At 38.8% G+C, this 27189-nt stretch overlaps 1 protein-coding gene across 3 annotated transcripts in view; it reads right to left on the bottom strand.

Moving 5' to 3' along the window:
- The window catches only part of TANC2 (tetratricopeptide repeat, ankyrin repeat and coiled-coil containing 2), a 373034-nt gene that overhangs the window by 44105 nt on the left and 301740 nt on the right, over nucleotides 1–27189 (bottom strand). For all 3 annotated transcript variants that reach the window (XM_065909779.1, XM_065909778.1, XM_065909776.1), the window contains 2 exons: nucleotides 18235–18401; nucleotides 13659–14266 (listed from right to left, as the gene is read on the bottom strand). In XM_065909779.1, coding sequence (XP_065765851.1) covers nucleotides 13659–14266; nucleotides 18235–18401 — 775 coding nt within the window. The remainder of the gene's footprint in view (nucleotides 1–13658; nucleotides 14267–18234; nucleotides 18402–27189) is intronic.

The following is a 27189-nucleotide window of genomic DNA, read 5'->3' on the forward strand; positions in this document are numbered from 1 at the left end:
ATAGATGACTGCAAGAGCTTCACTCTTGCCACGGCCTCCTCCCTGCCTCGTACCAATACCTATCCAGTGGAAACCTCATCAAATCCCCTCAAAATCCTTCAATGGCTTTATATTTCCTCCTATACATACTCTAAACTCTAAATCGTAAATCTAAACATGGTATTCAAAGCCTCCCCATAATCTGTCCCTTATCTGTTTCTTCACCTCCTAACCTTGTACTTCTAATTCCAGATGGAGTAAATCAGAGTTTCGAACATGCTTTCCCTCTGCCTGTAACTCATCAGGCAAACCACTTCCCAGTCTTCAAGCCTCAGTTCACAGCATCTCCTCTGTGCAGTCTTCTTTGGTCCCCCAGATGGGGTCAGCAGTTCTTTCCTTGAGGCTCTGACGTATCCGGCACACCGCTCCACCATCACACCTGCTACAGCCATGCATTGTGTGTGTCTGCACATCAGTCTTCCTGCTAGATTCTACTGAGGACAGAAGCTATGCTTTTTCACATATGTTCTCTGAGCTAACAGGAGTTCATACTTGCAGAGTGAATGAATAACAGCCCCTTTTGTACAAATGTACATTTGTGCACTACCTATGGTTTCCAAAATTACTACAGCACTTATTTAGATTCCCCCGTACACCTTTACTATGGGCACAGGTGTGAACATTACTAATGTGGTAGACTGGCTGAGACTCAGCAAGACTGAAGAACAGACTCCAGCTCATGTGGCTAGGACATAAAGAGATGAGAACCCAGGGTCTTCTGAAACCTTGCCCCACTGCCACACTGATAAGATTAAAACATAAAGAAGAGCACGTTCATTTTTATAGTACACAATCTGAATTCTTACAATCAAAATCGGCAACTGTTGATTTTGGCATTTTTTGATTAGCATTTTGGGAGACAGCAGTTAAGAAATAGAGAGAGCCAGAGTCTATGTGACATTTTACGTATGACTGAACACAACTGTGTTTCCCCCTATAATTACAGATGATGGTGATAAAAATTGACTTTCATGTGAGCTCATATGTGGTTATAGAGACCAGTGAGCGGTGGCCATGGTGAGGGTAGAAGTATTAGGATTTCCACATAGTTTATGTAATGAGGTCACTTTGTGATTCAGTCACCTTGCAGACTCCTTATCTGCATTCACAACATTGCTTCCTTATCCCTGAAATGAAGTCAAATTCCAGTTCTGTCGCTTTCAAGCTTTCAGCTTTGGACAAGCTTTCGAACCTCTCTGTAAGACCGAGAGTAACACTTCTCTCTCAGGCCTGGGGTGGGAATCAAGTGAGAGATACTAGGTGAAGGTATTTTGTATTTCTTCTATATCCTCCATAGTCACTAGCACAGTGCTAAACTAAAGGAATGAACAGCAATCACAGAAGACATCAAACACGTAAGAGGATGACTGTGTGCTCAGAGTTTTAAAGTGTGCGGGACGGTGAAACGTGATACCCTATCCTTAATGCCAATCTCTGCCCTTCCACACCTAACTTCACTCTACCTTTACAGCCAGAAGAGAAGCCCAGGGATCAGGGGAAAATGATTGGGGATGAGTGCCATTCACAGTCAGCTGTGCAGGAAAACCCGGTACTGTCAATTCAGGCACAGAATGGGGACAAGAACAGAGCTAACCAGACCCTAAGAAGTAAGGTAAAACTTAAGCTAACAGGAGGAATATGAATTTCTCATGTCCGTCAGAGATTTTCAGGAGGATATAAGCCTTACATTTAAGACAGATTTGCTTTGACATATTTTAGGAGAGAATCAATCACATGTCAGAGTTGAAGATTCCTCCCCCAGCATTCTCCCCTCACCTCTCTCCCAACAAAAGGCAGGGAAGGTCGTACCCAGCACAACACAGGGTAGATCCAATCTCAATTCCAGCTTCAGGCTTCAGCAGCCCCTTGACATGGAATTATCAGAGACAAGTGATATTCACCCTTGGACAACTACAGATGATAAGACAATGAGGAGCTGCTCTTACCTGATGCCCTAGTACCTCAAAGAATTCAGAGCTGTGGAGTCTCTCAGGTAAAGCTTTCTAAGGCAAGAATCACCATCCCTACCCTCCACCCATTTACTGGTTTGGAAATTGCCTAACAGTTATTATACAACCGTTTTAGTTTTACGCAACTATACAATGGTACTATGTCTGTTTTTCTAATAGATTGTCACTTAGCAACCCAGAGAGTAAGTGATCTTAAAGTCTCTACCTGTAGTACTAACAAATGTACTCAAATATCTCCAGCATGGAAGGGTCCTCCATTGTTCTAGTCAGAGTCACTTATGTGTGGTCACATAGATGTCATCAGCTCCTGGGAGGGCAAACTCAATATACAACACTTCAGCATTTCAGAGAAACAACACGTAAGTGTTCTGATATTCTTCTGTGTGGTGCTAGGATGTGATAAAGTGGAACAGGGACAGCCAGCTGGCGAGCAACTATATACAATCTAAAGCCTGTCCTAGCTATCTTACAGTGTGGGCTGAAATGACATGTGCTGCTGTGGAATGTCTTTATATTATAGAGGTACATGTGGGAATTATTTAGGGAGAGACCTAGTGAGATTAGAATTACAGGGCAGAGATGAATACCTGTCTACAAAAGGTCTGTGCTCCTGTCCACAGTCAAGGGTGGTTGGTTGGAAGCAGTTACTTTGCCAGGGACCTTGTGTTCACATTCAAGTGGGGTTATGTGACCGAGTTCTGGCTAATGGAACATAGGCAGAAATTATATTCATCACATCAGATCTAGAGCAGAAAAATCTTCATCTTTGATTTCACAACCTTATTACTTTCTCTTGTTTCTGTAACTGTAATATTACTCTTGTAAATTATTACTTTGCTCACCATTTTCTTCTAGTGTTTAAATATACCTATTCTGAAATGAACCTACTTATGAAACAGAAGATCCCCCAGAGGAGGGCATGGCAACCCACTCCAGTATCCTTGCCTGGAGAAGTCCATGGAGAGAGGAGCCTGGTGGGTCCTTAGAGTAACAAAGAGTCGGACACGATAAAGTGATTTAGCCCGCATGCATGAAACAGATGCACAGACATAGAGAACAGACGTGTGGCTGCCGATGGAGAAGAGGCTGGTGAACAGATGGAGTGGAAGGCTGGGGTTCGAAGATGCAAGCTAATGTACACGGAATGGATAAACAACAAGGTCCTGCTGTATAGCATAGGGAACTATATTTAATATCTTATGATAAACCATAATGGAAAAGACTATAAAAACAAATGCATATATATGTATAACTGAATCACTTGGCTGTACAATCTAAAGCCTGGTATAGCAGGTATTGCTATACTTGGTATAGCAGAAATTAACACAACACTATAAAGCAATTATACTTCAGTTAAAAAAAAAAAACCTATTCTGTTTCCATATATCCAAACTTTCTGCTTTATGCTCTTTAACCTGGATAACCTTGTTAAGTTACTATGGCTTCTACTGTCAGTTACTTGCTGGTAACTACTCAATCCATAACCTCATGCCTTCAACTTTCTCTTTTCCTATTCTCCATGGTCATATTTCTAAACACATTTGTGCATCTTCCCCTGGAGGCAATTCATTATAAATATGTCCAAAATAGGACTCACCTCTCTCCAGAAGCCTGTTCTTCCTCCTGCCTTCACTCATGCTAGAAGTCTTCCCCCATTCGGAATGCTCTATGTCGATCAGCAGCTTCACTATTTTCCATCATCCAAGATAAGTTCTGAAGTCATTTTTGATTCCTCCACCCTTACCTCCCATACACAAAAAAAGACCAGGTGCTTTTGAGTATCTCTAAAATGTCTACATAGCTCTCTGTTCTCACATTGCAGTCTTAGTAATTCTCAACTAGACTACTGTTCTAGACCTGTAACTAGTTTCCCTGCCCAGTCTCTCCTGCAACCCATCTTCCATACACTACTTGTCAGAGCTATTTTGCACTTGATCAGACTTATCTAACCACTCTCTCTTCTCTTCTCAAAAATTATAGAGACTCCCTGTTATCTACAGAATAAACCGAGAAGTCTTAAACTTTTGAGACTTTTTTTCCTAGTGACACTTCCTATCATTCTTTGACTGCATGTCTTATTTTCTAGTTATGGCTTCTCACAATTCCTCAAGGGCACTTAATATCTTCAACTTGCTTTTCCTCCTGCCATTCTGCTCTCTAGCCTCCCTATGGTGTTCTCCTGCTCCTCTGCAGCTAAACGGAATCAACTCATCCTTCAAGGCTGAACTTGACTGTTACTTGCTCTGAAAAACTATTTTCTCTTTAAAAAAAAAAAAATTATTTGGCTGCACTGGGTCTTAGTTGCAGCATGTGGGATCTTCACTGCATTGTGCAGGACCTTTGATTGCAGAGCATGAACTCTCTAGTTGTGGTGCGGGCTCCAGGGTGCGTGGGCTCAAAAGTTGTATTGCAGCATGTGGGATCTTAGTTCCCCGAACAGTGACTGGGGACTTGACTCCATGTTCCCTGCATTGCAAGGTGGGTCTTAACCACTGGGCCACCAGGGTAGTCCCTGAAAAGTTACTTTCTCTTTGTCTAGGTTCCTATGGTACTTTGTATTGTGGTACTGTTATTGGTTGCTATGTAGCTGACTGTCCTTGATAATGGCTTTAGTGTCAAGGGTTATGTTAAATACCTAAGTTTCTCTAGTGTATAGCATAGTCCTTGGTGTACAGTAAAGTTCAATAGATGTTTCATGAAAATAAATACCAAGTAGATGGGTTTGAGGAAGAGCAATACAAAGACTTCCAGATCCACTTTCTAATTCACTACTCAATTCAGCCTTGAATTTGCAGGCATCTCTGTTGCCACTGATCAACTGTGAAACGAATGTGACTATGACTCAAATATTGAGAACAGACTGACAATCCTGATCTTTTTCATCTTAAAAATTCTGCCTGCACTCAAACTCTGGGGGTTGATGCCTTACAGTCAGTCGGCCTGTTGCAAGTGGCACCCACATCTTTACAAAATGCTTGCCTCCATCTTTAGCCTATCAGTTAGTAACTGCCTTGGCATGCTCTTTTCGTGGCTTTCTCATGGAACTGGAATACAAAATCCATTTCCAGTCAGCTTGTCTTGCTGTTTCACATTCAAGGTGGGAATGAGAGAGCTGATGGGAAGTAGGAGACTAGAAGTATGCCCAAGATGTACCTTTGTAGAAATGGAAGGAACGACATAATTTCTTTTTAAACACAGAACTCAGGTAGAACTCTGCTGCTTTCTCTCAGTTGGCTCCACGGTTTCCTAATGTTCTTCTGTTCTATTAAGGCAGAACTGGCCCTAGGAGAATGGACATTTCTCTGCCTCTCCTCTGCCAATGAAGTCTTCAGGCAGTTGGCAGGGCTTATAAGGCAGAAGAGTTATGACTTAATCAAACTGTCATAGTTTGAAACACCAACAACAGGCAGAGGAAGATCAATCAGTTCTTCTTTCTCCACGTTCCTCAGTTCTTTGTTTGTACCTCTAGTACAGCACTCTGTCTTAAATTATAGCTGGTTATAAATGTGTCTGTTAAAACCACTAACCTGTAAGTCCTGGTAGACAGATCTATCTTACTCACATGTGTATCCCCTGCAGTGCTTAACACAGAGCCTTGAATATATTACTTAATATATGTTCAGTGGATGTGTGCTGACATGCATGTCTTTGTTTTCTCCTGATGTATGGTAACAGGATGAACAAGATGGATTATATTGAACTGTGTGAAAATTTTCAAAATTTTTCTTCAAAAATTTTTCAAATTTTTAAAATAAATAAAACTAGTAGCATGTATATGGGGAAACAGTTGAAAGAGTGGCAGACTTCATTTTTTTGGGCTTCGAAATCACTGCAGGTGGTGACTGCAGCCATGAAATTAAAAGACGCTTACTCCTTGGAAGGAAAGTTATGACCAACCTAGACAGCATATTAAAAAGCAGAGACATCACTTTGCCAACAAAGGTCCGTCTAGTCAAGGCTATGGTTGTCCCAGTAGTCGTGTATGGATGTGAGAGCTGGACTATAAAGAAAGCTGAGTGTCGAAGAATTGAGTCTTTTGAACTGTGGTGTTGGAAAAGACTCTTGAGAGTCCCTTGGACTGCAAGGAGATCCAACCAGTCCATCCTAAAGGAAATAAGTCCTGGGTGTTCATTGGAAGGACTGATGTTGAAATTGAAACTCCAGTACTTTGGCCACCTGATTCGAAGAGCTGACTCATTTGCAAAGATCCTGATGCTGGGAAAGATTGAAGGTGGGAGGAGAAGGGGACGACAGAGGATGAGAGATGGTTGGATGGCATCACCGATTCAATGGACATGAATTTGGGTAAACTCTGGAAGTTGGTGATGGACAGGGAGGCCTGGAGTGCTGCAGTCCATGGGGTTGCAAAGAGTTGGACACGACTCAGCAACTGAACTGATCACTTCTTTGTTCACTCATTAATTCACTGTTAAACAAAATATTTACTGAGTGCTGACTGTGTCCCAGGAACTCTATCAATCATTAGGAACACCAAGGTGAGCGTGATAGGAAGGTTCTTGTCCTCATGGAGCTCGCTCACATTCTAGAAGGGAAAGTGGACAATAAACAAGTATTCACAGACAATACATTGATAAAAGATTAGAAAGGAAGAAGATTGCTATGACTAGTAAAGCCAGGAAAGACTTTCTTAGATATGTGACATGAGGAAGTCTCAGGAGGTAGCTGTTAGGCTGAGACTGGAAGGAGTGAGAGATTATGTTGTGTGATAACAGAGGGAGAGCACGCTCCAGACGGAGGGATCTATTAAGCGCAAAGAGCCAGGGGTAGAAGAGAGCTTAGCAAATTCTAGGAACTGGCCATTATGATAGATGACCATTTATGACCAGAATACTGTGACTAACAGGGAGAATGAATGAACTTCATTAGAGAGGTAGGCAGAAGCTATCTTCATATAATACAGGGTTTTGAAGACTCTGGCTTTGATTTTATTCTTCACAAAAAGAAGCCACTGAAGGATTTTTCAGCAGGAGGTTACATGGTCTGATTTATATTCTTAAGAATCATTTCAGGTGCTGGTGGAGAATGGATTGAAAGGGAGACCAATTAAGACGCTAAACCAGTCCATGTGAGAGCCTAGGGTGCAGTCAGTAGAGGTGGAAATAAGTGGACACTTAGAAGCAAAATTTGGGTGGTAGAAGCAACTGGATATGCCGATGGCCACAGTGAATACATGTCTTACAGCTGTGGGTTCTTATGGTTGGGCGAACAGAAGGCCATTGGTGTTGATTTTACGAAATGTGGAGCTCCAGCTGCTTTTGAAAGTCTGCAGACAGCCAAGAAGTTGCTCCAAACACCAAAAAACAAAAAGTGCTATCATATCCCACTAAGCTGGCAGGAACTCCTGAATGCTTTGCCATGGATCTTGGTTTGACAATCTAGGAGAGCCTGTGTGATTCCCACCTTTTCATTCAGCCAGTGTTGCTTCAGAGACTCATTTAGCAGGACAAATGAGCCTCTATTTCCTATGCTACTTTCAGTACCAGAAATCTCCCTTAAAATTTCTCTGCTCAACTACTTAGGTGAATTTGCTTTAACCAGTATTTGCTAGACTGGGCATATCCACTTTAAAAAAGCAATATATATACATAAATATATATATAATTTAGATATACGAAGCAATATTATTTTTGTAACAAAATCAAGTATTTTGTTACAAACCTATCAAGAAACCAAGAGTACAAGTCCATTCTGTGTTTTCATTAGCTGGCCCTTCTGCATGCCTGTCAAGGTCCTAAAATGATGCCTTCTCTCCATTTTATAAGCAGGACTACTTCTCCATATATTTATTAACTTAGCAAACTTCACATGAGTTTATATGACAGTAAAAATAAATAGCTCTCAGTTTTAAATAGGTTTGGAGAAGAATTCTGACTACCAACTTTTTCCAAACTTGATTTCGGACTTGTAAAAGGAAAAAAAACACATTACTGCTGCCCATCTTTGAAGATACGAGAGTTTTAGCAATGGGAACAATTTACCTATTTGACTAATAGATGTGGGTTCTATCATCTATGCTGAGAGAAACAAATCTGTAAAGTTTAACGGCATGCGTGCCATGCCCATTATGCATGGGCAAACTGGACACATTCCAAGATACACATTAGGTTTCATGCAGTATCCCCTTGCATTATATTATGAAACCATGACCTGGTTCACTAGAATAATATATTAATATTCTATAATAATAATAATATTCCATTATTATTTTGAGTTTTGTGTCTCAAATTTATTCTTGAATCTCAGATTTGATTCTTGATAAAATTTATTCTTGATTCTAACAGGGAGTTAGAAACTGGTTTAAATAAAGAGGGAAAATATTTATCAGCAAATGAGAAAAATTTCTGCAATTACTAGAGATCAATGAAAATCACAGCAAAATCATGATATCAGAAGGTCATTCTACTAAAGGTCACGTGCTAGGAAAAGGTGTTTGGTGTATCTCTCTTCTCTCAGCTTTAACTCTTCCAAACCCTAAGGGCTGACTTCACTCCACAAGCCTTTTTTTTCTTCCCATGATCTATCACTTTGCTGAATTCATCCCTGCTTTTAGAAAGCAGAATCCATCCACCTATTCAAGGGGTTATTGTGGATGCCTGCGATGGCTCTGAGAAGTAGTCACTTCAAGTTTGTGTTTCCGTGACGATGAAGGTTAAGGGTCACCCTGCTGGGAGGCTCCTGTGTGGATTAAAAAACCAAATAAATAAAACCACCACAATCCTCAACTCACCATTCTGTGGTCACTTCAGACTTAAGCATTCTACCAGAAGCCAGGCTGTACAAGTCCCTAGCATAAATTAGTTTTCCTTTACAGGGAGAATGCCCTCTTTTCCCCCTGCCCTTTGACAAGCTGCTTCTTCTCTGACACTCTGCTTTGTGATGTGGATTTTAGAGCACCCAGTCTCCAACATGGAATCTGCTGACCAACACAGTAAAAATGATTTTTAAAAATATTAAAGAACATTTATTGTAAGATTTCAGCTCTGGCCACAAAGAATCGAGTAAGTTCTCAACTATTCCTACAGGTACAGGTAGGACTTGAGTAGACTTTTCCCCCTTCCTTCCAGCCTAAATTTGATTCTCTTGAGTTTGAGGAAATCAGGTCAGCCCAAAATAGGCTTCCAAATCAAACCTCATCAGGCTGCACAGCTCAATACTTGTGAAAGTTTACAACGTTTTAGTTGAACAGTTAAAAATAAGACAGCAGAGTCTTCTAATTTCTATGTTGGAATACTACATATACATACAACAAAATGTTGATCTGAGAGCTGTTCCTTGGGAGGGAAGGTTAACAATACCATGAGAACAGAGATAACAGGAAAGGAAACAGAGAAAAAAGAGCAGGGATTCATTCAGGGCTAGCTTAAAGCTATGTAGAAATACTAAGCAGTAACTGGACAGCAGCACAAGGTACCTGGTGGCCCCCAACTGTCTATCAACCTCACATTTCAACAATCAAAGGCATCAATAGGCTGGATTATAAAGGTTGGTGGTGGTTTAGTCACTAAGTCATGTCTGACTCTTGTGACCCCATGGACTGTAACCTGCCAGGCTCCTCTGTCCATGGGATGCTCCAGGCAAGAATACTGGAGTGGGTTGCCATTTCCTTCTCCAGGGGATCTTCCTGACCCAGGAATCGAACCCAGGTCTCCTGCACTGCAGGCAGATTCTTTACCGACTGAGCTATTAAGGCTGGTGACATCTCTCAAATGCCTTACTTAAAATGCACAAGTTGCTTCAAAAGTTTTCTACTTCCCTTTTATTAGCATAATAGCAGAGATTAGTTTATTAGTGAGTTAATCTGATAGCTCGGTGCCCAAGGGAATAACATACAGGACAGTTTAATTTCAGAGTATGACAGAATATGACAGTGATGAACAGTAGGAAACAGAAGGCAGAATAAAGTGGTGCAGTCTGAGGCTTCTGAGTGCTTCAAGGGGCAAAGTTCTATCTAGAATGCAAACCTAAACTCTTCCAAGTTTTGATGTAATAAAATATTTTGCACTATAATTTGCTTACAGTTTGGGAAACATAAACATGTGTATATATACAAATACCCTTACCCTATTACCAAGCCAAGAAAAGGCATTCATAACTCATCTCTTTCTGTGGCAGTCAGATGCGTATGCAACTTTAGGTCATTCTTTCCGGCATGTTAATTGTGTGCCCTGATTCTGGGACAATAGGCAGTCTGATAATTAAAATAAGGAAAACCCTATCTCAGCTGAAGCACTGACCTCCAGCTCTGCTACTTCCTCTTCTAGCACCATCCTCAGATTACTGACTCTCTTCACTTAGCAGAAAGGATTGCCCTGGGTGGCCTACTTCTGATGAAGGTCAACTACTTTTTGGCATCAGTAGAATATTCTCATCTGTGACTAATTCCCTAATAAGGTCAACAAATTCAGGGTGAAGAAGTGAGTGTTGAAAGCCCAGAAAAACGGACCAGAAGAGACGTTCTGTAGCTTCTGAAAGTTCTCCATACGCAGAGTTTGTCAGGCATTGCACTATTTATTGTGATTTCACAGGCACTGAGCTAGCCTTCCCTGGTCTACTGAAATGCTCCAGAGAGAAGCTGGAGAGAAAGAGAACAGAGCAGGAAATAATATACAGGAAGTAGAGGCTGAGGGCCTCCCAGGCAAACCCTGGGTGGAGAAGAGTCCTGCTAACCAGACTCCCCAACAACGGGAAGCAATTAGAGCCAGCTTCTTTGAAAGGCCAGCCTGGGCTTTGCCGGTGACATCAAATTCTTAGTGAATTTCCATCTCATTGACCCAGGGGGCCTCAAGCTCTGAGATCAATAACTTAGTAACAAAGCTGGTGCCAGACAGTGCTGCACAGAAGGCTGAATTCCAACTGAGATGAAAGATGTAAGGAAGCTTTTTTGATAACTCCTGGTCCTGTTTACTCTCTGCCATTAAGGGATATATGATGATCCCTCAGAAGTCTTTCTTGAGTGTTACCCAATCACCAGGGAATAGACTACACAGCATTTGAAGTTAGACGTGTTTGCTCTTCTTGTCCCAGTGCATCAGCGTCTTGCCAAAGTGATCCTAGTTAATAAACAACGTTGAGAAGGTAAGCCTGGAAGCCATGATGTGGCTGCATATATACCATCTTTTCTCCTTTGGGAGCCTGAGGGTTTTTATCTGTTGTAAGGATACTCTGAATTCAGGGTTAGTCTGGTTGCCTTGGACCTCAATTTTCAATCCCTTGAGATGTTCCAGAATGAGAGAGCAGATCAACCAGCAAAGTTCCTCTGGAAACTGATTTCAGTGTTGATTAGGCAATTCTAGATTGGTCTCTTTTTCTTAAATATGTCATTGCCAACTCTGTATTAACATCAGCAGCAGTACTAGCAGGATTTACAATAAAATCCTCTTGGGAATCACATACAATTCATAGAGAACTCAGACTCAGTTTTTTCTTTTTTTAAAATCTTGTGCCCCCAAATACTAATAGCAGAAGACTGTTGCAACCTATCCAGTTAGCCACAGGGATTTAGTTAAAGGAAACCTGAAAGGCCTACTGCTGCACATGAAATAGGAGGGGAGGGGGGCAGGGCACAGTCTCTGAAAGAAGACATGGCCCAAGGACATGACAAGCTGATTAGAACCAAACGGGTCTAAGATGGCAGACAAGTCGACTTCCACTAGACTTTAATCCTTCGTACTGCCCACTGCAACATGTCAGCAAGCTAAATGATATAACCATGAGCGCCAAGACAGTTCCAAGGCTGACCGTCAGAGACCAAAATGTGGGTGGTGGCCTAGTTCCTAGAAATCTCCACCCCTTCCTCCAAACAGTTGGAATGATCCTCCCATTCATTACCCTATAAAATTACTCAGCCCATAAAAACTAAGCACACCACATTTCAAGGCCACTCTCACCTTCTGAGGTGGCCCACACTGTCTGTGAAGTGTGTTTCTTTTTAAATAAATCTACTTCTTAACTATCACTTTGTCTCTCACTGAATTCCTTCTGTGATGAGACATCAAGAACCTGAGCTTCATTAAGTCCTGAAATCAAGTGTGTGATCTCAGTTGGAAGACTGGGTTTTGGCCATGTTCAAGTCCCAGCACGTGGGTTTAAGCCCCAATCTGAGGTGTGCAGCTTCACAAAGGGAAGACAAAGAACATTCGCCAACCCCATTCTTTGTACTGTGCACAAGTCTAAGCGTTATGCTACATGACCTCACTTAATTCTCAACAGTTCTAGGAATTATTATTCCTTTTAGGTAGGTAAGAAAACTGTCTCAGAAACATTATATAATTTTCCAAAGGTCACACAGTTCCTAGAAAAGGTAGGACTTATTAAGCAAGTCATCTGACTCAAAAGTTCATGTTCTTTCCACTACAGAATGTTTCTTTAACAAGTTTAACTCTTAGGGAAGATAGCACAAAATCTGCCTGGCTTAATATCATCACCAGAATCTGGAACTAATTTTCTAATGAGTCGGCAGGAAGTAGGCTGAGAGTGCCCACAAGCACAGGTGTCTCTAACAAGGGTGAAGAACATGCCCCAGGAGTTAACAACAAAACCCCAGAATAGACAAAGATGGTCAGCCTCTCTGATGAGTCAGAAGAAGTCAAATGTGGCCTATCTTCTTTCTGAGCCAGAATAAGCTCTGTATTTGGCAGCTATGTTGTTGGTGTCTTCTTCGTTTCTAGGAAATCAAGACTACACCTGCTTTTGATAACATCGACTTAATTAAAGGAATAATTCTTTTCTTTGAAAGAATTATGTGTGGGGAGGAGTAGAAAGCACACCTCATTAGGATGCTAGAGATCTAGGTTCTACCCAAGAGGATGGGAAATAGTCTCATATGGAGTGTGGTTTGCAGAACTGAGAAAGATTCTTAAGTCACAGTCAAGCGCATCGGGAAAGAGTACTGAGGTAAGTCAGTGACATCTGCCGTGGGAGTAGGGGGCAGGAGAGGAGCCGTACCTATGATCCACTTGTTATTCCTCTTCTAGCCCCTCTTTCTTTCTCCCCCCTGTTACCTTTATGCCTTTTTGCAAGTGATTCAGCATTTTAAGGCCTTTATAGTAAACTGGGGATAATAACACTTAATTTATCTAAAGGTAGAGTGGCTAGATGAGCTGATCTCTTCCAGTCTTTCTCAGATATAAGGTTTAAGATCCCATTTTCCAGCGTAAATCTTAGGACCAGCTTGGGCTCTAATGAGGTCAGTCGCTGGTGACTTTAACAATGGCCTGGCTTTTAAATGGGCAATCACAATTTTAAAAGAATTCTGCTCTGAGTCAAAGAGGTGAACAGTGTATCAAATCTTTCTGAAAAGCACTAAGGGAGTTTGTTGAAAGGTTAAATTATAGCCTGTGATCCCTATAGGGGACTTCTCTGAACGGGGAATCAGAGAAAATTATTTAGAAAAATACGGGAAGGTAGGGAGCATTCTAAACATCTATGCAGATTTTGAGTCTTATGGAAGTAAAATTGTGACAAAACAAGTTAACGTCATCATAGCCTTATGTTAAGAAGAAACAGAGGTGATGTCTCCTTTATGTGAAATGTTCCATGAAGACCACTTCTCACTGCTTCCAATTCCCACGCTCCATGCAGTAAATACAAAACAGGCTCACAATTGCTTATTACCGATCTATGGCTTACCTGGGATCACAGAGAAATTTGGTTTTCTCGCCTTCTTCTCTCCAGATGAGCCACTCTCGAAAAGAAGGGTGTACAAACATACGAGTCATGTCTCTGCGCTTGATTAGGAACATTGAGAGGTTCTCCATTCTCTGCTGAAAATCCTCCCATTCTAGTGTGCCTTCGATGCTGCCAGCATTGATGGCTTGGAAGATATGTTCATCAGTCAGTGGGTGGAGAGATGCCACTGCCACATTCAGGAGAGGCATCACCCGGTCAAAGGAAGACTGGGTTGGGAACTTCATATTGCACTGGAGTAAATAAACCTCAGAGAGCGAAACAGGAACTACTTTGTAGCTAGAGCTCTTTAACACTAGGTAGCCTTTCTCTATGAGGTCAAATGTGAGTTTCAGGTACAGATAGGACCCTTGGCTGAGGGTCTTGAGATGAGAGCTGAGTTTGCCAAATGTAGTATTGTCCATTTTGCCATTAAGAGAAATGTTATTCTGGATCTCTGAGCTGCTGTGTATCCGGTGCAGGATGTAGGCCTGCAGATCCTGGTCTATGGCTTCATTCTCTTCTAGTCGATCCAGGAAAATCCTATGGAAAGGCAGCAGCTTGGTAATTTCCTAAAACAGATGGAGAGAGACAGACAGAGAGACAGAAAGACCTTCAGTTTCCCCTAACTCTTGTGATAAACTGCAAGGTCCACAAATTTATTCTGAACTTCTGAGTGGCCAAAAAAAAGAGGGAAATATGATGACGTATTAGTGTCTAAGGATTAAAACAGTAGTAGTTGCCTAAAAGGGACACAACTTTCCCTAAAATTAAGACTTAAAATAACTTTTATGAGTCTTCATAAAGGGTATTTTAGGAGCGACTGGATGGTCAATATTCTAACATTCCTAAAACAGAAAACAGAATGCCAAAAGACTCAAAAAATGTCATACAGAATTTGACTTTTTATCCCTCGTTATTTTTTAAAATTATTTTAAAATTTATTTTTAATTGGAGGATAATTGCTTTACAATGTTGTGTTGGTTTCTGCCATATAACAATGTGAATCAGCCATAAGTATAAAATGACTTTATTTTAATGGGGGTCTTTTGGAATGCCTCACCCCAAAGGAAAAATCTTTTAACAGTGGGAAGCCTGGCACCCTGGTGATCTGCTTGGAAATTATATTGGGGGAAGGTGACAGGGCTTTGGGGTGACTCTCTTGCTCTGGAATCCATCTTTTCTTATCTGCTTACAGACTCTGCTCCTGTAAGTATCCATTCCCTCTCCTGCAGCAATTTCTTCTTCTCTCCTGGATCACACAGACATGGGACTCAATATTCCTCCCTCTAACTACTGTATCTTTGATCCCATGTTTAGCAAAACTTAACAGAAAAGTTTTCTCTGCTTACTGTATTTCATTCCTCCCTTTCCCACTCTCTCCTCCATTTGCTGCAATCAGGCTTCGATCTCATCACTTCACTGGAATGGTCCTTGTTAAGATGATCAGTCATCTGCACCTTCCTGAATAATGGAGGTTCATTTCTCATCCTCCTCAACCTCTCAGCAGTCTCTGACACAGGTGATCACGTCTCGCTTCTCAAGTCCCTTCCTGCAGCTTGCTTTCACAGCACATTCCCCTCATTTTCCTTTCAGCACACTGGCCACTCCTACTCAGCCTCTTCTGCTGGGTCCTGTCTCATTTCTCGGTTCACCCAGGGCTCCCGTCTCCATTCTTCCTCTTATCTGGCTACCTTCACTCCCTAGAATAGCTGGATCCCATGGTTCTAAATATAGTCTATACATGAGTGATGCCTGATTTTATATCCCCAGCTTGGTCATTTCTCCTGGGCTCTCTTCTTATATATCCACTAACTCAACATTGCCACTTGGATGTTTCATAGACAAACTTACTGTGACCAAATCAGAACTATGAAAACTTCCCCCACTACAAACCTTCCCATGTCAATAAACAGTATCACCACTGATCCTACCATCAAATAGGAGGAACTATCTAGATCTTTTCCTCAAACCAGCCTCTACTCAATTGCTCACCAAAATCCCACAATTCATCCTTGAACCTCCTCTCATGCTTACATCCACATGCAGCCCATCATCATCTTCTTTAAAATATACTCCAAATATGACCACTTCACAGGATCTCTGCTGAGAAGGAACTATTTAGATCTTTTCCTCAAACCAGCATCTACCCAATTGCTCACCAAAACCCCACAATTCATCCATGAAGCTCTTCTCTTGCTTATGTCCACATTCAGCCCATCACCGTCTTCTTCAAAATACAGCCCAAATATGACCACTTCATAAGATCTCCGCTGTTCCCATGCTAGTCTAAGCTATCACCTTTCACCTACACTTCTGCTTCCATTCTTGATCCCCTACATTTTATTATTTACATAGCCAGGAGCCAAAGAAATCTTTTAAAAAGGTAAATCAGATTTCATCACATTACAAGGCTCCTTGGAGAGGCCTTTCCTATCTGTTCTATGTAAAATAACTGTCATCCCCATTTATCTCTTCACTGTTTTATCTATCTTCATAGCACTAACACTGCCTAAATTTTAACATATGCTAATTTGTCTTATTATTTGTGTTCCTCACTAGAAAATAAGCTTTATGAGGGCAGGAATACTGTCCATCTTGCTCACTGTCCTATTCTCAGTTCTTAGAAATAAGCTTTTACACTTGATATACTTAATAAATGTTTGTGGAAATAATGAATGATCAATTATGAGGGTTCATTTTGAAAGATTTGTGAATTATTTCATTTTCAGAGCTAAATAAAAATAATTTTAAAAAGTTACTGGTTAATTTAGCTACTTAAAATAATTGTAATATATAGTGGAACTATATGTAACCTTGTTCTGTATTTTCCAAGTCTCCTGTAAATGCATTATCATACTTTCATAATTTAAAAACTAAAAAAGAAAGAGAAAAAAAGGTTATGAGTTGAAGTGAATGAAGTATCTGAAAAGTTATTGCTGGCCTTGATTTATGAAGATACTGACTTTTCAAACATAATACTTTTCCCATTCTTTGGCACAGCCAAAAAGTTAGTCATCTGGTCTACCAAGTCATACTTAAAACATCTTTTGAGATTGCACATGGCATAATGTAAAAATATAAGCAAAGATATTATCTAAGTGTATATTTAGTAAAACTAGTCAGACTGTGTTCCTGGAAGTTTATTTTATTCACCCTTCATCTTTTAACAATCAAGCTACTGACCAATAATGGTAGATTACATAACTTTTAGTTATAAAGATGCATTTATGTTGATTTATTTTAATTTAACTCAAATTACTTTAAGATCTTAATAATGAATATTTGCAAGTTCATGGTCAGGATTAGAAGTACAGTTTCTGATCAAGGAAGGCAGATTGACCTTAACTGGTCAATCTGCAGGAAAAATACTAAGTGCCTGAGAGAGGGGAAAAGGAGGGCATTGAGGCTATTTTCTGTATGTTGACTACTGATATAAGGGTGTTGCATCAAAATAGTGGGATGGATATATAATGTGAGATTTTATTTTAAATTTTTATTATATTTAAAAAATTTATTTATTTGGTTGTGCCAGGTCTTAGCTCCATCACTCAGGACCTTTGATCTTTGTTGCCGCACATGGGATCTTTAGGTGTGGCAGGTGCAGCATAGTTGCAGATGAACTCTTAGTTGCAGCATATGGGAACTAGTTCCCAGACTAGGGGATTGAACCTGGGCCCCCATGAATTGGGAACGTGCAGTCTTAGCCACTGGACCACCAGGGAAGTCCCAATGTGAGATTTTAATGCTCATCAAAAGAAGCTATGGTTTGGGGGAAAAAAAATTGAGAAACCCTGTTTCAAACCAAGTGTGAATATGTAAAGAATGGAAAATATCAACTCAGATATACTGTGAACAGTAGAGAAGGTGGAGTCATTTCATTTATCCTTAGCCCATGTGTCTACAGATTCAGTTCCAACATTCCTCCTAGTCATTATTCCAGGCCATAAAATGAGTGATCAGTGAGTAAACAGAAAAGGTAATTAAAAAAGTTATCTCCCAGGGGTACTAAATTTAATATAAAGCCTGAATAGTGCCAGTATTTCTTAGAAAAAGGTATATACAGAAGAAAGTGCATCTTCATGCTATGAAAAGTTGAGAACTAGAAGGAAGAACTCGAAAATCTGACTCTATGCTATACACTGAACTGGATTTTGCCTAGCATTAAATGATAAAAAATATAAAACAAACGTCAAACAGTAAACATGTTAGAGGATCTATTTGCTTTGCTATCCTCAGGACAAAGCCTAGAAAAATGGACTTTCTTTTCATGCTATTTTGAGGGACACTTTATTAAAACTTACCCAGAGCAATGGGAATGGGAATTTGAGCTAAGACAGTCAAATACTGAAAACGGTCTCTCTAGACTGTACCACTTACTCTCAGAATATTCTCTTCAGGAATTACTCTTGCCAGTACTCTAAAACATGGCAGAGATTTAGAAAAGCTCACTACTAAGGGTACAAGGACCTAAACTTTTTCAGCTTAAGCACTTTCCAAGGGAAATGATTTATGGGTCCAAAAGGAAACAAACACATACCTGTAAACTGGTTCTAACTGTTACAATTAGTTTGAGCCAGGAAGGAAATTTTCCAATCATTTTACTTAGAAATGATACAATTGTATCCCCATAATCCGGTTTGTGAAATTCTGCTTCATTTAATCCATCAATTAAGATGATGAAATCTTCATCTGGAATTTTTCTCTCTGAGACAGAAAGAAACAAATTACTAAATAATTACCAAGTATATAAGTGAGCTCTTTTTGGGTCTTTGATCATGTATCTATTTGGAAGAAAAAATTTAAAAAGGTCTCTGTGTGTTTAGTGAATGCTCAGCGCACATAATTTATTATAAAGACACGGAATAATTCATTTAGTGAGTTCATTTTGTTTTTCACCAGGTATGAACACATTTGTCACATGAATAATCTATAAAGCACATGTATCATCATCAACATTTCTCCCATGTTATCAGCTATGAGACAGTCTGAGCACTGCATGTATGAGAATCTGCACACGTAAATTCATTTTTCTCACACACTTGAAAAAGCCGGAAAAGAATGTTTTTTTCCAACCCTTCTGACAGTCTTAGAGAGAACAATATCACATGTTCCTCTCGGAACTGCCAAAAATAAACAAATAAGTAAAAAGTTTAATCTGAAGTACAAAGCAGTATATAGGATTATATATGAATATGCAGTGGGATGGAAGAGATGGAGGGACAGAGAAAAGGAATCCCAGCCAGTAGACAGACCTACACTAGGCAGGCTGGATTCTGAGATCTCACAGAACTAGAAGCTTCCTAGACTACATCTGAAGCAGCTTCAATGAGACCAGACCCTCAATGTGATTTTCCCAGGGCAGGAGTCATGTAGAAAAGACAACTATCTGCCCCTTTTGTTTCCTGTTCCCTCCTGGACTTTATACTACCCTAATTGACAAAATCAGCTCATCTTTAGGGCTGGCTGGACTATAGAAGAAGATCTGGTAAGATTTCAGGCTTCTACTCCCATGAAATGCTTACTGATTCTCAAACAATATTGAATAATTAGAGATTAAAAAATCTCCAGACTGAATGAACATTGCAGTATAAATGAATTGCAAAGAACAAGTGACAGTTCCTAGTTGGCAGGGCCTTCACAGGTTCTAAGGCAGGAGGACTCCTGAGAAATCTGTATGCAGGTCAAGAAGCAGCAGTTAGAATTGGACACAGAACAACAGACTGGTTCCAAATAGGAAAAGGAGTACGTCAAGGCTGTATATTGTCACCCTGCTTATTTAACTTATATGCAGAGTACATCACACGAAATGCTGGTCTGGATGAAGCACAAGCTGGAATCAAGACTGCTGGAAGAAATATCAATAACCTCAGATATGCAGATGACACCACCCTTATGGCAGAAAGTGAAGAACTAAAGAGCCCCTTGATGAAAGTGAAAGGGGAGAGTGAAAAAGCTGGCTTAAAACTCAACATTCAGAAAACTAAGATCATGGCATCCGGTCCCATCATTTCATGGCAAATGGGGGAGAAACAGTGGAAACAGTGACAGACTTTATTTTCTTGGGCTTCAAAATCACTGCAGATGGTGACCGCAGCCATGAAATTAAAAGACACTTGTTCCTTGGAAGAAAAGCTATGACCAACCTAGACAGCATACGAAAAAGCAGAGACATTACTTTGCCAACAAAGGTCCATCTAGTCAAGGCTATTGTTTTTCCAGTAGTCATGTATGGATGTGAGAGTTGAACTATAGAGAAAGCTCAGTACCGAAGAATTGATGCTTTTGAACTGTGGTGTTGTAGAAGACTCTTGAGAGTCCCTTGGACTGCAGGAGATCCAACCAGTCCATCCTAAAGGAAATCAGTCCTGAATGTTCATTGGAAGGACTGATGCTGAAGCTGAAGCTCCAATACTTTGGCTACCTGATGCGAAGAGCTGACTCATTAGAAAAGACCCTGATGCTGGGAAAGACTGAAGGCAGGAGGAGAAGGGGACTACAGAGGATGCGATAGTTGGATGGCATCACCGACTTGATGGACATGAGTTTGAGTAAGCTCCAGGAGCTGGTGATGGACAGGAAAGCCTAGTGTGCTGCAGTCCATGGGGCTGCAGAGTCAGACACAACTGAGTGACTGAACTGAACTTAGAGGTTCTGAAAAGAGGAAAGCAGGGGGGAAGAAAGAGAGAAGTCATGGGATGATTGAAGCAGGAAACATGTGAGGAAGAAAAAGAAGGTGAAGATGGGGACAGAAGGAAGTCTGTGGACTCTGGTACCACATTGGGTCTGTTAGTCTTTGAAAGAGTCAAAACCAATCAAAACTCTATATATTTTTCTTTCAAATTGTATGCAGATTTTTTGCATGATTAATACAACACTATATTTCCCCCCTAAAGTACTAGATTTACATAAAGAAATTTAATTTCAATAGCTTAAGTACTTATAAATCAGTTCTCAAATTATGAAGTTTCAAGTATTACTTTCATCTGGTGACTTTAGGAAGAGAAATGATGGATTTCAGCTCTATTAACAATGATTATTAATGAAATGTCATCTAGATGATGTAGAGCTAAGAAAATACACGGTTCCTTTAGGGAGTAAAAAGAATTTAGGAAGAGAGAGGAGCTGGTTGGAACAAATTGGAATTTACCCAGCAAATGGGGGGTTCTTAAGTTCTTGACTTTGAGACCTTGGCTCCTTTAAGCAAAATCATGTCTTTATTGCAATCTGCTTGGCAGATACATTACAGCTGTCCTCAGTTAGTGAGTACCATCACCAACCCCACCCCGTGGTGTGCTGGAGCCATCCTGTGCTGGTTCAGGAGAATCCACTGAAATATTTTCAGGAGTTTGTTGTTAAGCAACTGGTAGCTTCAAATTGGTCCAAGTGGGACTATTTATTTACACAATTTGTTGTTGTTTAGTCGCTAAGTTGTGTCTAACTCTTAACCGCAAATGTTACAAGCCCTCCTTCCTACAGCTGGTTGTTAAAATTTACAAGCACACCACTGTCTCCACCACTTCAGTCAGACCTCCTTTAACTTCACCCAGGCTCCTTCGTAAGAAAGCCGTGATCATCAAGTGGAGAAAAAGGCTGATGATAATGCACGCATCTGTTGAAATTTTCTTTGGGAAAACATTTCAAGCATCAAGATCAAGAACATGCTCTAAATTATCATCTCAACATCCTAATGAATGAAATAACTCAAATGCTAATTAAATTAAATTTTCATTTCCATAAATTCCCAGTAGACTATAATATTCATCCCATGACTAGACAATATATCATTTCTTTTTTAAAAACTGTGACTCACTTAAACCTAAAAAATTTCCTTTTCTTTTGCTAAATGATGAAGTCTCTCAATTATAAATTTAAGAAGTGAGACCTTAGTAATCTTTAGACTTTGCCTTTCAAATGCAACCAGCCTTACAAGAATGCTTGCTTATTTCAAACTTTGTATATTTAAATACATACTCTGACTCAGTAGCTTTTAAAAGATTTTATCAATGAAAATTTTTAAAAAATTGGGGATCAATGAAGGATCTGGTTCATAATTTGCCATGTAAGAACATGTACAGTACAACTACTACCATTATTTCATAGACTAAAAAATATTTTAGCATTAGAAGAAGAGGGATATTATCTAACTTTTACATATATGTCTATGCAAAACTGCATCTGTGTTTTACATCCACACAAATTCTAGGCTGTTTCTATTTACTTATTTTGTCATGAACCAATGAAAACTTTAAATGGACTGATGCTTAGGAGCCACTGTTCTGGCTGACAAGTCTCTGGAAAGGTCTCCGAAGCCCGTTAACTCTTGTTTTAAATTCCCTGTACATATGTACTCATCAGGGATGCCCCACTGCCCTCACGTACATATATGCTTAATATATACTTGAACTGTCTTCCTTAGTAGTCCTGTTCTAAGATTCTCCCTAGATACCTGAGAGAAATAAGAATTAAAGAGACTGCAAGAGAAGAGGGGACAGCTAGAACTAAAGGCAAAACTGGATCCTAGTGCATGAGATTCTACTGTATTAATATTACTCGTGTATTATATAGGGATTCTCAAAGATGAAAAGAAGGCTCACATAAGACAACATTTTTTCTTCAAAAAAGCTGCACTTTACCTGCACTTCCTTCTAGTTGTGATAACAAATAAGTATCACCTTTCGTTTTATCTTGATGGCCGAAGCAAAAGTTTATCAAGAAACTTTGAAACATTTGTTTTATATGTATCTGTGTTTGTGTTTTAGTCACCACACTTGTAGAACCTTAAAGAAATGTGAAAAATGTTGACTCTCATTTTTTAAAGAAAAATATATAAGTTGAAATGTAGCTCCTGAATTTAAATAGAAGCTGTTTCTACTGAACCTTCCTGGAAAGAAAATTCCAGTTACCTTAAAATATTCCCTATTTTAAAAACTATTGTGATAAAAATTAATATATAACTAATACAGTTCATTGTGAAGATCTAAACTGTACACATTGGTGAGTTCTGACAAACACATATACCCTTGTAACTAACATCCTGAGCAAAGATAGAACATCTCCATCACCCCAGAGGTCCAGTGCTCAACAGGCACCACTGTTCTGATTCACATCACCATTGACTATACTTGCTTCTTATGATTAACATAAAGTTTTTGAGATTCATCTTATCAATACATTGTTGAAATGTACTATTAATTTGTTCCTTTTATTACTAAGAAGCATATTAAGAATTCACTTAATATGCATCAAATGAATATACAATTTGTTTATGTATGCTTTTGTTGAAGGATCTTTGGGGGTATTTCCAGTTCTTAACAACTATGAATAATCTTTGATATAAACATTCTTGCATAGTCTTTTTGTAGATATACGTTTTCATTTCTTTTGGGTAAATACATTTACCTAAAACGTATTTTGCTTGAAATTGCTTGGTCATAAGAATTAGAATTGCTTGGTCATAAGGCAGATTCATATTTAACTTTATAAGGAACTGCCAACTAGTTTTCCAAAGTAGTTGTACCACTTTAAACTCCCACCAGTGATAATGTAACGGTTCTAGCTGTGTACCTCATCAACATTTGATGCTCAACTTTTAAAATTTTAACCATTGTGGTGTGTGTAAAGTGCTATCTCATTGTGATTTTAATTTGTATTTGCCTGATGGCTAATGATGGCAAATACCTTTTTATGTGCTGGTAGGCTATTTATATATATCTTCTTTTGTGAAGCACTAAATCTTTTGTCCATTTCAGAACTGCTTTATCCTTTCTTCAATAAGTTACTGAAATTCTTTAAATACCATGGATATAAGCTATGTCGCATACACACATGACACAGAGAGTGACTTATTTTCTTCCCCTTTGTGATTTTCTTTTCCTTTTTCTTAGTAGTATCTTATGTTGAGCAGACATTAAAAATTTTGATGAAGTCCAATTTATTAATTTTTTCTTACATGATTAACGATTTTTAGGATCTAAGAAATCTTTACCTACCCCAAGTTTGTGAAGATACTCTAAGTTTTTTCTATTAGCTTTAGAGATATCACTTTTATATTTTGGATACGATCTCAAGTTAATTTTCGTGTATGATGCAAGAAAGGATTGAGATTCATTTTTTCCCATACTGGTATCCAGTTGTTGTAGCATCATTTGATGACAAAAAATTCTTTTTTCCAAATTATCTTTGCATCTTTGAAGAAGGTCAACTGACTCCATATTGTGGGCTTATCTTTGGATTCTCCACTGTGTTCCATTGATCTATTTCTCTCTCCTTGTCGGCATACCACTCTGTCAGTGGAGTGCTAGAGCTAGCTCAAGTTGGTTCATGAGAGCTGACTGTTAACTTTTTTATGGTCAAATCAGGCCCCTATCCCTGGGCTGATTGTTAAACATTTACTAACACATTACTACCTGTCATGATTTCTAGAGCTCTATATTAAGCCTTGAAACCAGTACTGTTGGCCTATAACTGTTGGTCTTCCAATTCTTTTTTTTTTTTTTTAAGACTGCTTTGGCTATTCATGGTTCTTTGAATTTCTGAAAGTTGTAAATAAAAAAAAATCCTGCTGGGATTTAGATTGGGATTATGTTGAATCTATAGACCAGTTTGGGGAAAAACTCCAATCTACAAACATGGCATATCTCTTCCATTTACTAACTTCTTTAATTTTGCTTTGCATGTTTTGTAGTTCTCATAGTGGAACTCTTGACACACCTTTTGTTAAATTTATTCTTAGGCATTTTGATTCTATAGAAAATAGTATTTGCTCCAGTTATCTACTGGTGCACCAAAAAGCTGTTACTCAAATGGCTGGGAAATGGAATCATCTGCAACAAAAACTCACATGTTTGGTATCAGGGCCAGAATGACTTGATTGACTATAACAGTCAACTGGAAAACTTACATAAATATGGCTGCTACATGTGGTCTGTACTTCTTGATAAACTCAAAGTAGGCAGTCTTTTCACATGGTGATTGTTGTTGTTTGGTTGCCGAGTTGTGTCTGACTCTTTTTCGACTTCATGGGCTCGCCAGGATCCTCTGTCCATGGGATTTCCCAGGCAAGAATATTGGAGTGGGTTGTCATTTCCTTCTCCAGGGGATCTTCCTGACTCAGGAACTGAACTGGCATTTTCTGTATTAGCAGGCGGATTCTTTATTACTGAGCCACCAGGGAAGCCCACGACATGGCAATGCATCTCCCAAACACAAGTGTTTCAGTAGATGAGATGGGAGCAGCATGGCCATTTATAACCTAGCCTCAACTATACACAGCATCATTCTGTCATATTTTCTTGGTTGAAGCAGTCACAAGCTTGCTAAGATTCGAGGCAAGGAGATAACACACCCTAACTCTGGATGGGAGGAATGTCAAAGAATTTGCAGCCATGTTTTAAAACTGCCATACTACTTTTTAAATTTCACTTTTCAGCTGAATTGAACACAATGCAGTTCAGTTCAGTCACTCAGTTGTGTCCGACTGCAGCACGGCAGGCTGCAACTCCAACTCCATCACCAGCTCCCAGAGCTTGCTCAAACTCATGTCCATAGGGTTGGTGATGTCATCCAAAATAAACCCAATAGATATCACATATTGACCATATCAATGATAGCTCTACATTTACAAATTCTAGTAGGTTTTTCTTTTCTTTTGTAGGTTCAATAGAGTGTTTCAGTAAACAAGCTCATTAGCAAATAAAGCAAGTTTTACTTCTTCCTTTCCAGTCTTCATACTGTTTGCTTGTTTTCTTTTTTTTTTTATTTTTAGAGTGTTTATCTCTGTGCTAATTTTATTTTTTTTTATTTATTTTTATTTTTTCCAGGACAATCTGTATTTTATTTTATTTTTATTTATTTATTTTTGCTTGTTTGTTTTCTTAACTGTGCTAGCTTGGACCACTGAGGAATTCTGAAAGTAAGTCACCAAGTTCCTGATAAAAGGGGAAATGTATTTAACATTTCATTGTATATGTTTTGGAGTTGTCCTTTATGAGACTAAGTTTCCTTCTATTCCTAGTTTGCAGACCGTTTTTACTATTAATTGTAATTTTATTTTTCTGCATTTATTGAGATTATAAATATATGTTTATATAAAGACATAGATTTTCTCATTTATTCTGCTAGTATGATGAGTCACACTAATTAACTTTCAAATGTTAAACATTATATTCCTGATCAAGTAGAACTAATCAATTTGCTATTTTGTTTTTCCCAGGATTTTGCTATTATGGTCATGAGGAATTCTTGCCTGTAATTTTCTTTTCTTGTATGGTCCTTACCATATGTTGGTTTCAGCAGTACGCTTGTCTAATAAAACAAACTGAGAAGTGTTCTCTTCTCCTTCATTTTCTGAAAACACTTATTTATATTATTTCTTCTTTAAATGCTGGATACAGCTCAGTAATAAAACCATTTGAGTCTGGAGTTTTCTTTTTAGAGGTTTTTTTTCATTTGAACTTAAATAGGTAAGAGCTATAAATTAAACAGATAGGAGCTATTCAGATTTTTTTCTTTCCTTTTGAGTCACTTTTGTGTAAGTTGTGTTTCTTACAGAATTTGCCCAATTTAAGTTGTTGAATTTATTGCTATAAATTTTAATTTTTAAAAATATTAATTTTTTTTCTATTTCACTAATTGCAGCTCTTGCTTTTTATTATTTCTTTCTGCTTACTCTGGGTTTATTTTCCTCATTTTTTTCTAGCTTATTAAGTCATAAACTTAATCACTGACTTTTTACTACTCAGTTTGAAGTTTTTATAATTTCCTCTGTGGTTTCTTCCTTGTCTCATGGGTTGTTTAGAAGTGCACAGCTAAATTCCTAAATATCTGGGGATTTTCTGTGTATTTATTTCTAACTAAATTCCATTATCTCAGAGAACATTTTCTGTAAGATTTTAGTTTTTTAATTCAGACTTATTTTGTGGCCCAGATACAATCCTTGTGCACTTGAAAAGAATGTGTATTATGCAGTTATTGACAGTATTCTATAAATGCCAACTGGGTCAAATTGGTTGACAGTGTTGTTAAAATCTTTTATATACTTACTAATTTTCTGTCTATTTGTGCTAACGGTTATTGAGACAGAGAAGTTAAAATCTCCAACTATAATTATTTGTCTATGTAGCTCTTTAGTTCTATTAGTTTTTGATTCAAATTAGTTTTGATTCATGTATTTTGAAACTTCACTATTATGTTCATGCACATTTAGTATTATTTTATCTTTTGATGAACTGGTCCTTTTATGTTTATCAAATACCCCTCTGGTAATACTCCTTGTCTTGAAGTCCACTCCTCCTCACATGAATATACTCACTCCAGCTTTCTTATGCTCCACATTTATAGGGTATATATTTTTCTACTCTTTCACTTTGAGTCTGTGTCTTTAAATAACCTTTCGTGCACATGGCATATTATTGGGTCTTGCTTTTATAATCCAGTCTGATGGTTTCTGCCTTTTAACAGAATTATTTGGTCCATTTAAATTTAATGTAATTAC

Source organism: Muntiacus reevesi, chromosome 18, assembly GCF_963930625.1.
Source record: "Muntiacus reevesi chromosome 18, mMunRee1.1, whole genome shotgun sequence".
Taxonomy (NCBI): domain Eukaryota; kingdom Metazoa; phylum Chordata; class Mammalia; order Artiodactyla; family Cervidae; genus Muntiacus; species Muntiacus reevesi.